Source organism: Odontesthes bonariensis, chromosome 15 (genome assembly GCF_027942865.1).
Source record: "Odontesthes bonariensis isolate fOdoBon6 chromosome 15, fOdoBon6.hap1, whole genome shotgun sequence".
Classification (NCBI taxonomy): domain Eukaryota; kingdom Metazoa; phylum Chordata; class Actinopteri; order Atheriniformes; family Atherinopsidae; genus Odontesthes; species Odontesthes bonariensis.
The window spans coordinates 17,977,566-17,993,913 of record NC_134520.1 but is presented as its reverse complement, the minus strand read 5'-3'; the positions used below and the strand labels follow the sequence as shown (position 1 = coordinate 17,993,913).

The window sequence follows — 16,348 nt, the reverse complement described above, 5'->3', positions numbered from 1 at the left end:
CGACTACTCCCAGTGGGCCACTTCTTATCTCCTCTTTGTCCACCTTTCTCTTATCCAGCTTCTTCTTTCTACTCCTCCTTTGCAACTTTCCTTCCTCCCACTGTCTCACCTCCACCAGAGGGGGAGACCCAGGTGATTATTACCCTGGTTTCACTCATCGAAATCCTGGCTGGTTGGTTCCATCCCCCTCCACCCTCCTTCCTCTGTCGGTTAGACTTGGATCTCACTACCTGTGTCTTTTTCTACAACCCCCTCATCTCCTTCCCCCCTCTTTTTCTTTACCCCTCCTCTCTTTATTTCCATCCTTTATTTAACTCTCCCTTTTTGTCTAGCTGTAAATTTCCCACTCTGTCTACCTCGCATCACGACCACAGTTCACTTGGCTGCATTTAGCTTTTTTCCTCTCTTGTTCTTTTCTTCTTTTGTTTTTCTGTTGTCCCCCACCCCCACCCACCACTCCCCTCCTTACCCAACCCCACCTGCTCCTGCTGCTGTTTCTCTCCTCTGGGGCTCCATCCATCAGGTTGTCGGGGGCTGCTAGCGGCCGACTCTCAGCCACCATATTTCACCGCCAGCCAGCCAAGCAGCTGACAGCACAGCCACCGCCAGGAAATTGCTTTGGCTGTGAGCTGAATTTCAAACACAGCCACACTGCGTCGCCTGGGCCGCCCAAGCACCACTTCCCTCTTTCTGTCTCTCTCCTGCCAATCTCTCTGCACACAGCTCTATGTTTCTCTCTGTCTTTCTCTCATTTTCTCCTCACTGTTTGTCTTTATGTACTTCTTCCCTCCCCTTCTCTCTCCTTGTTGCCCATCTCTGTTTTTTCTGTTTGCTCTTCCCTGCCTCCTCTGTCAGTTCACACGCACACATTACCAGGACCACATTTTGATTTTGATTTACTTTCTTTTTCACCCTTGTCCATATTTTTTCTTCCCTTCCCTCCTATTCTTCCCTTCCTCTCCTCTTCATAATGACCCACAGGGAACAAGGTGTGGTGCTGAATCTTTAATGAGCAGAGAAGGGAGTAGATAAAGAGGGAGAAGAGCTGAAGGATAAAACCAGGAGAACCGGGGCAAAGTGATAAGATAGAGAGTTGAGGCAAAGAGGAGGGGTGCTGGTGTGTGTTGCACTATAGTTAAGGGTCAGAAGGTGTGTTGGTGTTTGTGTTGTATGAGGGCTTGTGTGCCTGCCCTTATCAGATTCAGTTTAAGACTGTTGAAGCGCGGTTGTTTTTGCCCACTTCTGCTTCTGTCCTCGTTTATGATTGTGGTTGAAGACATACTAAAAACGTTTTTTGGCTGCTTTATCACAAGTTAAACACTTATTTTCTAGAATTGTGAAATAGTGACCAGTCCAATCCCATGGCCGGTTAAAATCAGATCTGTGTTTGAGCGTCTGAGTCAAGCTTGAATAACACGGCTCTAAATTTTTTATATTTTATGTACTTTGATAACACAAATGCAATAACTGGACAGGTAATTGCTGAAATAATTATCTCCCCATTTTACTTCTATGAAAAACTTCAGTGTGTAACAATACACTAAGGACCAGATTTACAAATCAGAGCAAATATGCTTGAGGCCTAAATGCAAATCAAGTTCCAACGTGAGCAATCAATCAAGAGCACCTTAAACAATTTAGCAGACATGCAGAACTGTTAATGGTCAGTTGTGGACAGTTAAAGGAGTCACATTATTCCCTTTTTTCACAAGCAGTTTACTGAGATCTTAATGAAAACCACACACCAAACTTATAGAAAACTACTCGACTTGCAGTTGCATTATCATATACTTACAATTTTCTCATCTGCAGTGTGACAGTGGACAGCTGACTCGTTGCGAGTCATATGTCGAACTGTGCCAAGTTGTTAAATCACGCACACCTGAAAGCATGGATTACTGAGCTCATAATTTCTCCGTCACTTATTGGCTTTATAAACTCTGGACTTTACTGTCGCTCCATTCTTCTGTGTTTTAAGTATTCTAAGTGGCTTACATTAAGAACTGTTGCTTATTTGGGCAATATTTACCAGTGGTTGCACTCGTGCTGTACTGGTGGTTTGATAAATTGGAAATCAGATTATTCATCTTCTAACTGGGAAAAGATTAGAAAACACCAGCTGAAGTCCGACTTCTTTGTCGTGAGATGAAATATTAAACAAAGAACTGGTCGAGCATTATTTTTCCATTTGTGTTTTTTTTAAGTCAACTGAGCGCAAAGAGTTTAAACTTTCCACTTCCAAGGTACCGCATCATCTGAAGCTGAAGTTGGGCACACAAAGAGGGAAAAGGCTGGATAACCAGGTAGAGAGCTGTATGTTTTCCCTCTGAGTCTGAACAACACACTGCATGTCACATTTTCAGATACAAAATTAAGGGGTTTTGTTTTTTTCTAGGTTTTAAGTTGATAGTGACTTCAGACACTCAATTATATCCTCCCAAGCAGAGAAAATAAGCGATTTTCCCATAGTTTCCCCTTTAGCACAGGACCAGCTTGTTGCTTTAATTGTTACTAAATTGATATTTTTTAAGTGTAAAAGTGACTGTGTCTTCTTCTCTTTAAGTTACTGAAAATATTTGAACGAAACAGATAAAATTGGAATCTGCCTACTTCAATATTGCACTTTTACTTTCTCGGATGTGTCCCAAGGCTTCAGTTTTCCAAGACAGAAATTTGATTGTTTTCCACAGTTCAGAACTATTGACAGCGATTTAACGCCAACGTGTGTAAAAAAAAAAATCATTGATAGTTTAATTATTTGCCTTATCTAATCATTGCATTCTCCAACCCCCAGTTTCCCAATGCTATTTTGGAAAATGAAGACACCGAGAACATTTAGGAAACTAGCTGTGGGCTGAAACCTCTCAGAACTCCAGCAAATTAATGATAACATGCCTTAGCACTAAACTTGATCTGATACACTCTGCTTCGTTGGTGACAATTCTCACTCTTCCTCCAAGAGCTCTTTTTTTCTCAGCTGCACGTCTTCATTGCAGCAACCATCACAGTAATGTCGAGCGCAAAGTTCAACACATGCCTTGTGTTTTGGCAGTAAATGACATTGTTACCAGAAACTTTCGTAAATCGCACCACGTGATCAATGAAAAAGCCTCCCTCCCCAGATTTTGCACTTTGAAAGAGAAGCACCCAAAATTGTAACCTGCAGCTGTATAACTGGAACAATCTCTATTAATTCATACCTTTCTGTTGCTAACCTTTGACCGCAATTCTTTATCGAGTCCCAACAGCTGTTTTCCGAGGCCAGAACGGGATTTGTGAGTAAGCTTTTATATTTTTACCAACTTAAAAATAACTCAAGACAGACAAACTACAGATGCATTGCAACACTACTTTCAATATCCTGGATTTGTCCCCTGGATCTCTCATCACAGCTCTAACTTTGATTTTCCTCTGTGAGGTGCTTTTCTGTGTACAATACATTGTATTGTGAGTGGGTATTTCATTCTTACAAATATGAGGCACGTTTCACTTCATTTTGAGTCCAAAGTGAAACCACAAAATAGTAGGTAAATGCTTTAAATGGTATTCTAATATTCTTACAACAGGAGCTGCTTTCTCCCCATGTGGCGACAGCAGCCTTGATATCAGTTGTTTTCCATCAGTGAGCGAGTTTCTTTTTATGACCTCACACGCGTGTTGAATCCCTCAAATCGTCTTTTGAAAGTTTTCTTTCGGCTTTTTTGACATCGATATTTGTCCAACACAGAACTTTATGAGCAGTAAGTAGGTAGAAATGGTCTCACAGGTTATTAGACATTTAAGTCATGCAGCATGCTGTATCCAGCAGGTTGTTCGGTTATACAAAACGTTATAACCAGAAGTTAATAGAATAGTTAAAAGAATATGTCATTCTTAGTTATCACAGTGTGTATGTGTATGTGTGTGTGTGTGTGTGTGTGTTGACTGAAGGCTTACGAAGTCAAGCAAGAGACACAGATCTTATCAAATCCATTTTACACAGAAGGTACTACAGAGAAAAGACATTACACACTCAATATGAGGTCAGTATTAACTTGATAAATAAATTGAGTGTTTGTGATGAATTTGGTGGGCGCCACAAGAGACTTTGTGTATTTATACCATATTCCTCTCAGCTCACCAGTCCAGTCCATGTATGTACTCATGCGTTGCCCTTCTGAAGGACGGCTTGATTGAAGTTACGTGTGGGTGATTGGCTCCCTTCAGGTTTCACAGTATTTTGAGTCCACGCTGTCAGGAGGTTTTGAGGTAATCCCGTGAGTCAAAGCCAGGTCCATCTATTCTCCCGGGCGGAGAATTATCTGACAGAAAACTATCACAACTAACCTGCTGTTTCTTTCTCTTTGTTTATCAAAAGATTTTCTCAGTTTCTCTATTCTCTTTCTCTTTTCCCCCCATCAGCTAGTCAGTTTGGAGTTCTACATTGATGTCCATGCCCACTCCACAATGCTGAACGGCTTCATGTATGGAAATGTGTTTGAAGACGAGGAGCGCGTTCAGAGGCAGGCTGTCTTCCCCAGACTGCTGTGCCAAAATGCGCCAGACTTCTCCTTTGTAAGTCAAACTAACAGACACACGCAGTCACTAGAGGGGTGGGCTCAGGACCAGAATTTTACCAGCTTTGGTCGAGGAGTTAAGCTCAGAATGAGTGCATGAAATAGTGTTATCTCAGCAAGTACTGATGAAGAAGTGTTCAGTGAGGCACTGAATTGCCAACTGCTGCACTCTTAATGGTAGACGCTTGAGAACTGGGTACCTGTGAAGTGAAGCTGCATGCCTTAGCTTGATGTTGATTTTAAGAAAACATGTGCTTCATTGGTTTTAAGTGAGAAGAAAACTCCCAGATTACATGCATGAATTAATTAGCAATAAGTTATGCACCCGGAGGACTTGAGTGAAAATGCACATACTCACACTCGAGATCTTGAGTTACTTAAGGAGATAGGGGTGAAGAGGAAATGAGCACATGAAAGCAGAGATTTTCACCTTGACCACAGGAGAGACGAGGAAAATTGGAAAAAAAAAAAACCTTTTGACACAGAATTTACCATAACACAACAAGCATAGAACAAACTTTGTGAAAGCAACACGAAATAATTTAAATATAAAAACACAGATTATTCATTTATTTTAGATAATGATTCAGTTCTATATTAGATATGCAACATTTTCGAGGGTAGATGTCCTGACGTCGCAGAAAATATCTTTTAAAGTAAAGTGTAGAAAATAAGTTTGATGAATTTAAAATATGAACTATGGGGGTTTGCCGATACACATTCATATGAATCTGCATAAGTTTTTAAAACCTTTCAGGTTTCCTGCATATTTCCAACTCTTCTTAAAATGGATTTACTGTATTTTTTTCCTTATCAGTCTACACCCTCCAAAGTAAAAACAAAGTGAAACTGATTTTCTAAAAGTGAATTTTTTTCTAAAAATAAAAAGACTGAATATGTCATTCACACGAGCATTTCACAATCTCTCACTTAGTATGGGATTAAAGTACTTTAAACTTGGCTCACTTTTGCCTTTCTCACTCTCTTTACTTTACCCAAAATACTGCAGAATTGTTATTGAAGCGTTGGCCAAATCTGCACATCTAAACGTATCTCGCACGTCTCCGCAAATTTCGAGCAACCTTGATTTTTTTCCTTTGACGCCTACAACTATTGGACCTCATATGGATAGAAATGTGCCCTCCCTGATTACAACAAGTTAATTCAATTAGACACAGGTGGACTGCAATCAAGTTGTGGAAGCACCTCAAGTATCACTTATAGCAGTGGGATGCACCAGAACTTAATTGCAGATGTCATAACAAAGGCCACAGGCACTTAATTAAATGGGAAATTTCAGTCTTTCATTTTCAACAAATTGACAAATTAACAAAACACTCCCAACACCTTGTTTTCACTTTTTCATCGTAGAAGATTGTGTGTAGGTCAATGACCAAAAACAGATGTCTGAATGTAGAAAACTTGAAAGCGTCCCAAAATTCTCTGAATGTCTGGAGTGGGGCTTGAAATAAGCGAAGGTCATAACGCAGCCCAGGACTGTTAGAGTAGGCCTCGATGGTCTGTTTGAGCAGCGCAGGTGGTCTGCTGAAGCTCCTTCAAAGGTGGCCGAAAAAGGGTTTATTTGGACAGAAAGGCTGGTGTAAACTCTTTCACACAGCCTCACACAGAAAACCCTTTCATACAGATACATTATCCACCGAACAGTGTCCTTTCAGCCCTGTTTCACCTCTAGTGACCTTTGTTTACGTGGTGACAGCGACATTTCGTAAGAGAGTCCCTAACACGCATAATGAAGAATAACCTTTATTACCCGTGACATCTCAGAGCCAACCTAAGAGACGTCAGACAGGCAGATGTTTGTCCACACATCTATGAGAATGTCACTTGCTGTTAGTGTCTATACGGCCATGTGCGTCATGAAGGACGAGTAAAACTCCATATCATGAGAAACTCTCTTTCTGTCTCAGTATGGCTTGTGTGACAGCTGGCCCAGAGGTCATCTCCCTTACTGTGCCTTTGTCCCTCTGCCCATTCAGCACTACCTAAAGCCCAGTGCAGCAGCAGCGCAACACAATCACGGCAAACTCCCACTGGTGGTCGCCAAGTCTGCATTTCAGCAACTCAACTCTCACCACTGCAGTGTGAAATGACAGTGCATGCAAAGTTTTTCTACTCTCTTCCTAAGACGGCGTTGTATTGTGTAGTATAGCTGACACACTCAAAGCTAAAGTAGATTTTTTCCCCCACTTTACCCATTTACAGCCAGGGTTTGTAATGACCTTGTGTAAATCTGATGAAGTAAGTTGCTCTGTTAGTTATCGTGGCAACAAAATAACAGGACATGATGGTATTTGTGAAAGTAAGTAATTGATGAAATTGTATCAGGATTTTCTACATCTTAGCTGGTATTGGGTCACCTTGTGAGTTGGTGCGTGATTGAAACCGGGAACTAGTAGTAGCACCGTAGTCATCATGAAGTACAATCTATGGGCTTCATAAAGTAAGTTGTCAGAGCCTAAAGCTGCTTTCTTTAGGGCCAGAATATTTAGAAAGAGAGGCAGAGCTAAAGACGGATGTTTGTAACCTGACTGTCCATACATACAGTCAAACATTTGAAGTGGCTGTGGCTCAGCTGATAAAGTGGTCATTTAACAACAGGAAGGTGGTGATTTGATCACCAGTGCATCCAGGTGTCGAAGAGTCCTTGGGCAAAATACTGAACACTGACAGTGTGTGATTGTAGACTGCTTACTGTATTTAGAGTGCATACGTATATGTGTATATATATATATATATATATATATATATGTATATATATATATATATATAATAAGAAGCTTCGAACGAGTGTCTGCTTGAGTGAGTTAAAAGAGTAACACATGTAAATCAATTCATAGAATCCAGAGAAAATGAAAAAGGTGCTGTATGAATGTGTACCATTTACACATAACTTTCTTTGAGATGTAATATTCAGTGTGTTATAAAAATCTATTTTCAAGAAGACCTGCAGCACACTGATGAGAGGGAAGGAATCCAGTCAATGATACCACAGTGACCAAAGAAATGGAAGTTTTTTTAATGAGAGTCTGAGCCAGAGATGTTTTTAAGATGGCTATCAGCGGTATTGCTTTTTCAGCTACTTCCACAATGGCTCTATTTGTCAGAAGCAGTGTCGTGAACAGCATCTATTCTCATTCATAGTCTGTGTGTAGCGTAGGCCCTTACGATGAGTTTGCCATGTTCTTATGGTGAAGGACTGAACTACACGTGCGGTATTCAACAGAGAAAAACATTTCTATAAATTCTGACTTTTGACAGTTTAGCTTTTCTGAACATGTCAAAGTTTAAAATGTTTTAATTTGAACTGACACGCGTGTTTTTGGGTGATGGGAGGAAGCCGGAGTACCCGGAGAGAACCCACACACACACACGGGGAGAACACACAAACTCCACACTCAAAGGCACTTTGCAGACTCCCCCATGTGAAATTTTTCACCTTCTCCCTTTTATTTACAGTATCAGTATCTGTTTTAGCCACTCAAAAAAAGAAGAAGCTCATTGTGATCACAATGTTATCAACCTTTATTCTAAGCTGACATGGCGTTTTATGCAACCAGACACCTATTTAAACATCCACGATAGCTGAAGCAACGTAAGCATGTGCTTTTCTCTCTCTGTTTTATGTCTTCTTTAAATCCTTACATGTGTACATCTGTCTCATGCTAATGGTTCCTGTATGTTTATGAGCAAGTTGTTAAATTTGTTGATTGATGATTGGGAGATTGGATTAGGTTAGTTTAGTTTTAGATTGTTTTAGCTGAACAATCGTGTGTTTTCAGACAGAAGTATCAAAACTGACAAAAAGTGTGGAGCCAAGGGGAAGGGATGACTATGGGAGCACTTGTGGGTCTTTGAAGAGTGTCCCACAAAAAAGTCGCTTTGTGACTTTACATTTGTTTGTGCAAAGTGATGTGTAAATTATGATTTTAAAAAAACATAATCAACATGTTTTTGCCTAGCTTGTTTCCTGTAATTGCTTTTTATCTGCATTTCCATGTGTTTCTCTAGTCCAACACCTCTTTTAACCGAGATGTGGTGAAGGCCGGGACTGGACGACGCTTCCTTGGTGGTCTCCTTGACGACTCATCCTACTGCTACACTCTCGAGGTGTCTTTCTACAGCTACATGACAGCTGGCAGCACCGCCCCAGTGCCATACACTGAGGAAACTTGTATCCTTCATCAAGTGTGATCTGTGTATGCGTGTGGACGAAAAAAGAAAATCTAAGTTTCAAAATGTACATAACAGCTGTTATTGCCGCTTTTTATTTCTCCTCTCCCCTCGTCTGACACACAAAAACACAAGCCCGCACTCTTAAGTCTGCCACGCATGCATGCGTGCGTGAATGTATTTGTCGGGTCATGTGCTCTCAGTGAAAAAAGCATGTTGCTCTTTTGCTGCCTCTTGTTGCGACAGATGCTCAGTGACAGAACAAGGGTGTGATATCTGCGTCTATTGTTTTCATTTTCAAAAGAGAGCTTGTTTTGGCATATGTAGTGCCGTGTGTGTGCACAGTCGAAGCTTTCATTCTCGTAAACAATGGAACAATAGAGCAAACAAAATTCTTGTAAACTGTAGTCATGAACACACACACACACAGGGATTTAGCACTGAAGCTGAAGGTCGCAGACGCCTTAATGGAGGCAAATGGGAAGAAGTTTTCCTTCGACTGACCTTCTCTGGGCTGAGGAGCTCCTGAGAGATGGCCGATAGCGGTCTGAGATCTTACTGGAAGAGTGAAAGAGAAGAGGAGGAAAGAGAGATTTAGAGAGTGATAAGGACCCTATATATGAAAAGTGTGAGCTCTCTTGCACATTCACTGCAGGTGGAGGGGCAGGTGGATATAGACGTAGCCCTAGTGCCCTCTAGTGCCAACAGCTGGCAGCCTTCCTCACCATGGCTGAGGTTCAATTCAATAATACATCAAAATTAAGAAATTAAATAAGATCAATTTCAAGATGATTGGATCACTAGAAATCTTTATGATATTGTTTTTAGTTATTTAGGGGCAGATAAACATGCATTCTGGAGGAGGATAAAGAGGCCAAATAAAAACAAGTGTGTTCTTTGCTGTCCAAACTAAAACATTATTGTATTATTATGCAGTATATGTTATGAGTTTTTTTCTACATGCTCTTGTCACTTTAATGCTTCTCATAGAAACATATAAGGTCTTTACATAACAGCTTTGATGTCCAAATTGGAGTACAACCACAGAGGGCTCCAACACATCCAAAAACAAATAGCTACTTTTTTTGGGGGTGGGGTTGTCTGCTGTCTATGCTAAACAAATAGCCCCTAACTAATTCTACTCTATATTTTCATTCAAGCTCACAGCAGTATTTTCAGAGTAAAATCATAAAAGGGGGAGCTATGTGCCTTCCTGTGTGAGTATTTCTTCTGAAGGTCATATTACGTTTAAGACTACAGTTTTGCCAGAAGGACCTCTTCTTTTGTTTTTTTCAGGGGCGCGTATGCTTGTTGAGCTGTGAGAATGGAGGGTTCCAAGGAGGAGGAGCTCCACGGGGTGGGCAGGCAGACATGGACCTGGTGTAGAGTGGAGATTGGGGTCAGGCAGGTTGAAGGAACCGACCATGTCACTTTTTACGCCCCAGCAGCCTGCTCAATGGAGCGTGTAAATCATCAACAGAGACCTTTAGCATCCCCCCTCCCTCTACCTGCCCGACCCCACCACTTTTCTCACCTGATGCACGCGCACACACACATGCAAACACACGCACACACACGCACACACATGTACACACATACCCCCAAACTAATACATGAAAAATAAGCAATAACCTTGGCCTCTCACTCAAACCACCTCCCAAATGTGCTGCCCTCACCTTTTCATCTCTCCCTTCTCACGTTCTTCTCGGCAGTGAATTGCAGCCAACCAAAATTGAAATCGTAACCTTTCCAACAACCAAGACTTTTGTCACAGTTTGAAGGTGCTCAGGAAAAGGTGTAATGCAATGTGAGTGTGTGTGAGTGTGTATTTGTTTTGGATTTCTCCTCACTTGTCCTCTTCTCTCCTCTACATTGTTCTTTCCTCTCATCTCATCACCTGCAAAATAACAGCTCATTATATCATCTAGTCAAGCTGAGGATGCTCTTCTCTGAAACAGCAGGGAGAGCCTTTCTTGTGTGTCTGACTTCTCATCGTCCTCTAATCATTTGACATCTGTGTGTTTCCTTGTGTGCATGCTCCTGCTCCTTCATGTCCTGTGTGTTTCATGTCCTGTGAAACTCCTGCATGCTTACAGTTCTGTGCTTAGAGTGACATGTAGTGCATCTTCCAGAGCTGGATTCCAAACCTTTTGCCAATTTCTTTCATCTGTTTTTAATTAAACAACAGCATGTTCTGATGGATTCTCTAATCCAAAATGTGATTTGAACCTAAAAGTCAAGTTGATCCAGGTTGAGAGAATCTGGGATCCTGTTCAAAACACAGCTGGACGCTTTGTGCCGTGTGTGAATGTAGCTTTACGTGTGTGTCCTGGTACAGCACGTGTATTTCTATGTGAGCCATCTTATGACTTTGAAGAACTCTTTGAAAGACATTTAGGATTAAAAGCACCCCTCAAAGATTGTTTTCTTTTTTCTTTGAGTTGAGCATTTGTTCTTTTTCAGATACTCGGAGTAGAAAGACATGTTTTTGATTCCAGAAAGTTTGTGAATTTTCCATCAAAGGAGGTCACTCGCTACCTAATCAAGGGCAAGATTGTTTGGCTGTTCATCAAATTTGTATGACGTCACAAATTGGTAGATGCGCTGATTCTCTGCATGTGTGTGACACCTGTCTGCCAGTCGAACAACGCTTGATGTGCATTTCACGGTAACAGTGGGACTCCATGAATACCGGAGCTGCCAAAGGAACACAGTATGCATCACTGAACCTGACACTCAACGGACAAGCTGTGACAAGTATGCAAATGATATAGCTTGGAGGCAAATATGCTTCACCAACACGCATCATACACATCACATCACACAGACATGCACATATACAAGTGAGCACACGCACACAGACACTCGGATTTATACACACAGTTGATTGCACGAATATTGTTGCCATGCTCAGATGAGCAGGTGCCCTCACATGAGTACTCTCAAAGATGCTCACATGCACAACTCCAGTTGTGTTGTGCTAGTTTTTGTATATGCTGATAGGGCTGATGTTCATGGAAAGTTTGAAAAAAAATCCTTGGAACTTGGAGAGACTGTGTTTTCTGAGGATGATTTATGTTGTGCTCACCGCTGAAAATAGTTTTATGCTGAAACAAGTTGAAGTGGCAGTGGAAATGCAGGTAGTGAAAAGAAGCTGAATTGAAAGTGATAAAAGAGGTTTCCGTTGAAGTTCGGGCACTGAGAGGGACCGTAAAAGTAAAATTGTGACTAAGCTGGAACAGTTTGCAGACGTGGAATTACTGACAGCAGATGAACACTGCTTAATAGCAAGTTTGAAGTAATGGAGGAGTTTGTTGAGGAGGAAAACTTAGTGTGTTAGGGGTGACAGTGTTGATGTGTGACCATGAAGAACAGCTGCATTTTTAGGGCAGGAAGAATCTAGTTATTATTGTTCTAACTTAATCTTCCTTTATTTATGTTCTCCCCTCCATCAAAAGGAAAAATCATAAATAAAAGATGGATTAATAACAGTCATAAGAAAGAATATAAACAATTTGGTGAAATGAGTCCAGTAAAGAAATATAGAAAATGGTCCATAGTTTGTTTTCATGCTGCATTATAGAGAGGATGTAGCTATGAGTCAATACTTTCAGAAATCTTTCCTACACTTATTCATTTCATAACTCATGTTTGAGAGCTTGTCTCCTTGACAGTGACAGTCTCTCCTGGCTGGGATTTAAATCAGCTCCTCGTTGTCCTTTTGGACCACGGTACGTGAGGTCTTTCTGTCTGTTGATTCGCTACTGAGGACAAAAACGTCCCTTTCTGTATTGCTGTTGTTGACTAGCCCCTTAATTAGCATTGATAATTAGTTCTCTACGTGTCAGTGCACTGACAGGACCTGCCAGTGGCCCATATTGATGGTTTGAATGTCCTCTTGCTTGTCTCCTTGTTAACTCCTGTCCAATCAAGACGGCATTCTTCACGTGTCTTGTTCATTTTACCACTTGGGGCCTTGTTGTCTGTTCGTCACCTTGTCTGTCTGTCTGTCTGGCAGGACAAGGCACGAGAGACATGGCGGTGAAAGCCGCTAAATGTGGTGCTGACAGCCAGCAGCTGCAGTAAACAACCCTTCCCTTTTGTCTCGCATGCCACATAATCTCATCAGCGTCTAACCTGGCACGCCCTTGAGCCATGACAATGACCTGTTATTGATTAGATGAGACTATTATGTGTACCAAGACTGCACCTCGGTGGCATGCAGGCAAGATGCTGACACACTGCATACACACACCTCTGTGACCTCCCCAGTAATGGATAATGATAACACAAAGATAATGATATTGGATCCAGTGAAGTTGATAACATAATACAAACAATATCATCAGTATTAGTCTTTGTGTTCATTCAACAATGATTAACTGAATGTGGATTGCAGCTGCCGAGATATCTTTTCTGAATATTTCCACACCACCCAACACTCTAATCCATGCCACAGCTCGCCAACTGTTTCCTGGCTCTCACACACCTCACTTCCTGCTGCAGCAACAGCCGGATTCCAGACCCTACGGTTTCCCCCGGCAACAAGCCAGACTGCAGTCAGGGCATCCTCTGTGTCTCCGTCATATACTCGGCGGAAAGAAAATCTCCTTCAGAAGCCGACCGTCCATCACAAAACCTCCTGTAATAGACGGTGAGTCGTGACGAACCAAGCTGAGAGGCCATCTGCGCATGGTGGGTCCGGGAGATATTTTTGTCACTGAGCGTGCCTGGCCAAAGAGCCCAGGACTGGCACCAAGCTCTGCTGATGAAAGAAAACTGAGGAAAACACCAAAAACTTTCCAGAGGTCACAGTGAAGACATAAAGGATATAAACATGATGTGTGTTTGTATCTACAGCATACAATTACTATTTATCAATGTGCTGTTTTTAGACGTGCTACTAGGTATTAGGACGTATTTGTAGTGTAGTATTTTAATGGTATTTATGGCTGCAGGGACCAGTGAGTACACCTATCGTATCTGTCTATCAAAGTTTTCAGCCATTCTGGACACTGTTTGAGGAAAAGGAAAAAAAGATTGCAACAATTTCCAAAACCTTTTAATTACCTGAAAACAATAAAATGACAACATATCACATGTTGAAACTGAGAAGCTAATTTGACCTGATATTTTTAACTGTTACACCATCAGCACATTCAGACATTTACATGGCGGTAACATAATTAGGAGTAAAAAGTGCATCTCAGAAAGACTGAGTGTTTCATCAGTCTGTGACAGATTACATGGATCAATTTAAGGATAACATTTCTTATGTGAAACTGCAAATATTGTAATAGTTTAAGGAGCACAATTTCATTAAATGATTCAGAGAATCTAAGGCTCAAAACCCATATCGAATGACAGTGATCATTATCCCTCCCTTGGCCATGAATTAAAAACAGTAACAGATCTGTAATGGAAAAGCATGTTAAAACTCTGCCATGCATACACAATTCTGCCACACATGATCTTAACTTATAAGAGCACAACGTTCTTTTGACCCGACTCTATTTAAGATACGCTGAGGTGAAGTGAATCGTCCTAACGAATAAAAAATCTGAAAGTCTTTATGGAAGTTATCGACGCCTTGTCCTCTGAGATAAAGAGAAAAGGGAGCATAAAATTTAAAGCTAACAGTTGAAAAGCCACCATCTGTAATGGTACTGTACATGGATAACTTGTGCATCTGTAAATTCAGCATTAACACTGAACAATAAGTACAGATTCTGGAGCAACATATGATGAGCCAGTCAGATGAGAACATTTTCAAGGAAGGTCTGCTTTTTCAGGGAGAGAAGAAAACAACAGCATGGCTCTGTAGGGCAGTCCAGTACTGTCATCCAATGAAAACATTGGTGCTTTATCAAACAAAAATGCTTATTCTGTCTAACAATGCTTCTGATACTTTCCAATCAGGCTTTAGGCCCCACCACAGCACTGAGACAGCTCTGATCAAGGTGACAAACGACATCCGCCTGAACACAGACGCAGGCAAAGTCTCAGTCTGAGTTCTGTGAGTGCTGCCTTTGACACAGTTGACCATGCGATCTTATTACAGAGGTTAGAAGACTGGGTGGGAATCTCTGGTTGTGCTTTCAACTGGTTCAAGTTCTATCTGTAGGACAGGAAATATTTTGTTGAAATTGGTAACTGTGTCTCAGACCAAATGACTATGACCTGTTTGGTTCCCCAGGGGTCAATCCTGGGACCCCTATTGTTCAATCTGTACATGCTTCCGTTAGGCCAGCTAATACACAGCTATAATGTGTCCTACCACAACTATGCAGATGACACTCAGATCTACATGTCACTGACGGCAGGAGAACACGGGCCTGTAGATACATTGTGTCGCTGCATGGAACAGATCAGTGTGTGGATGCAAAACAATTGTCTCCAGCTAAACTCAGACAAAACTGAAATCATTGTCTGTGGCCCACAGAAACAAAGAGAAAGGGTTATCAGTCACCTTGAGACTCTCTCTCTAAAACCATTATCAAGTTAGAAATCTAGTATTAATATTGGACTCAGACCTGAACTTTAGCAGCCACATTAAATCAATAACATCAGCAGCTTTTTACCATCTAAAAAACATTGCAAGAATCAAAGGAATAGTGTCTAAACCAGACTTAGAAAGACTAATCCATGCGTTTGTCTCTAGCAGGTTAGACTACTGTAACGGCCTGCTCAGTGGGCTCTCTAAACGGGCTGTAAGACAGCTGCAGTACATCCAGAACGCTGCTGCTCGAGTCCTGACTAGAACCAGGAAATACGACCATATTAGTCCAGTGCTCAGGCCTCTGCACTGGCTTCCTGTCGCTCAGAGAATAGACTTTAAAACAGCTCTGCTTGTGTACAAGTCTCTTCATGGTCTAGCGCCAAAGTACATCTCTGACATGTTAGAGCCATATGAACCAACTCGGGCTCTGAGAACCTCAGGGAGGGGTCTCCTGCTGGTGCCCAGAGTCAGGACTAAACAAGGTGAGGCTGCGTTTCAGTTTTATACTCCTAAAATCTGGAACAGTGTGCCTGAAGATGTGAGACAGGCCTTAACTCTGACAATGTTTAAATCCAGACTGAAAACAGTTCTATTTAGCTGTGCATATGACACCTGAAAGTATTTTATCTGCACTCTTCACTTTTAATTGAATTAATTAATTATTTTTCATGTTTTTTGGAATGATTTTATTTGCCTTCTTGTGATTTTATGTGGCTGTAAAGCACTTTGAATTGCCTTGTGGACGAATTGTGCTCTACAAATAAACTTGCCTTGCCAACTGTAGTTTAAGAATAATGGATGACACAACGCGACAGTAAACATGCTAATTTCTCAGTTTTTATTGCACTAGCTTGCATTAAACAGAGGGTTGGAATGATTGCAAATTGTTTTCATTTTTTGTTTTTGATTTTGTGCACAGCCTGAAAAAAATGTTTCATATGCATTAGCTGCAAAAGTTGGAAACTAATGACTTTGCTCATTTCTTATTTTGGTCATTCAAAATGGTGACGATTTGGTTTTTGACTTCCGGGTGGCAAAACTGAGGACATTCAGCACAACTGCAGCTTTACCCTGGATATCTTAACAGCTTAAACATTAGCTA

General features: G+C 41.3%; 1 protein-coding gene across 3 annotated transcripts in view; it reads left to right on the top strand.

The window, feature by feature from the left end:
- agbl4 (AGBL carboxypeptidase 4) overlaps nt 1–16,348 on the top strand; it is a 305,045-nt gene that overhangs the window by 286,087 nt on the left and 2,610 nt on the right. For 2 of the 3 annotated variants that reach the window (XM_075485311.1, XM_075485312.1), the window contains 2 exons: nt 4,402–4,554; nt 8,586–8,748. In XM_075485311.1, the coding sequence (XP_075341426.1) occupies nt 4,402–4,554; nt 8,586–8,748 (316 nt within the window). The remainder of the gene's footprint in view (nt 1–4,401; nt 4,555–8,585; nt 8,749–16,348) is intronic. The other variant, XM_075485313.1, reaches the window with a different exon arrangement.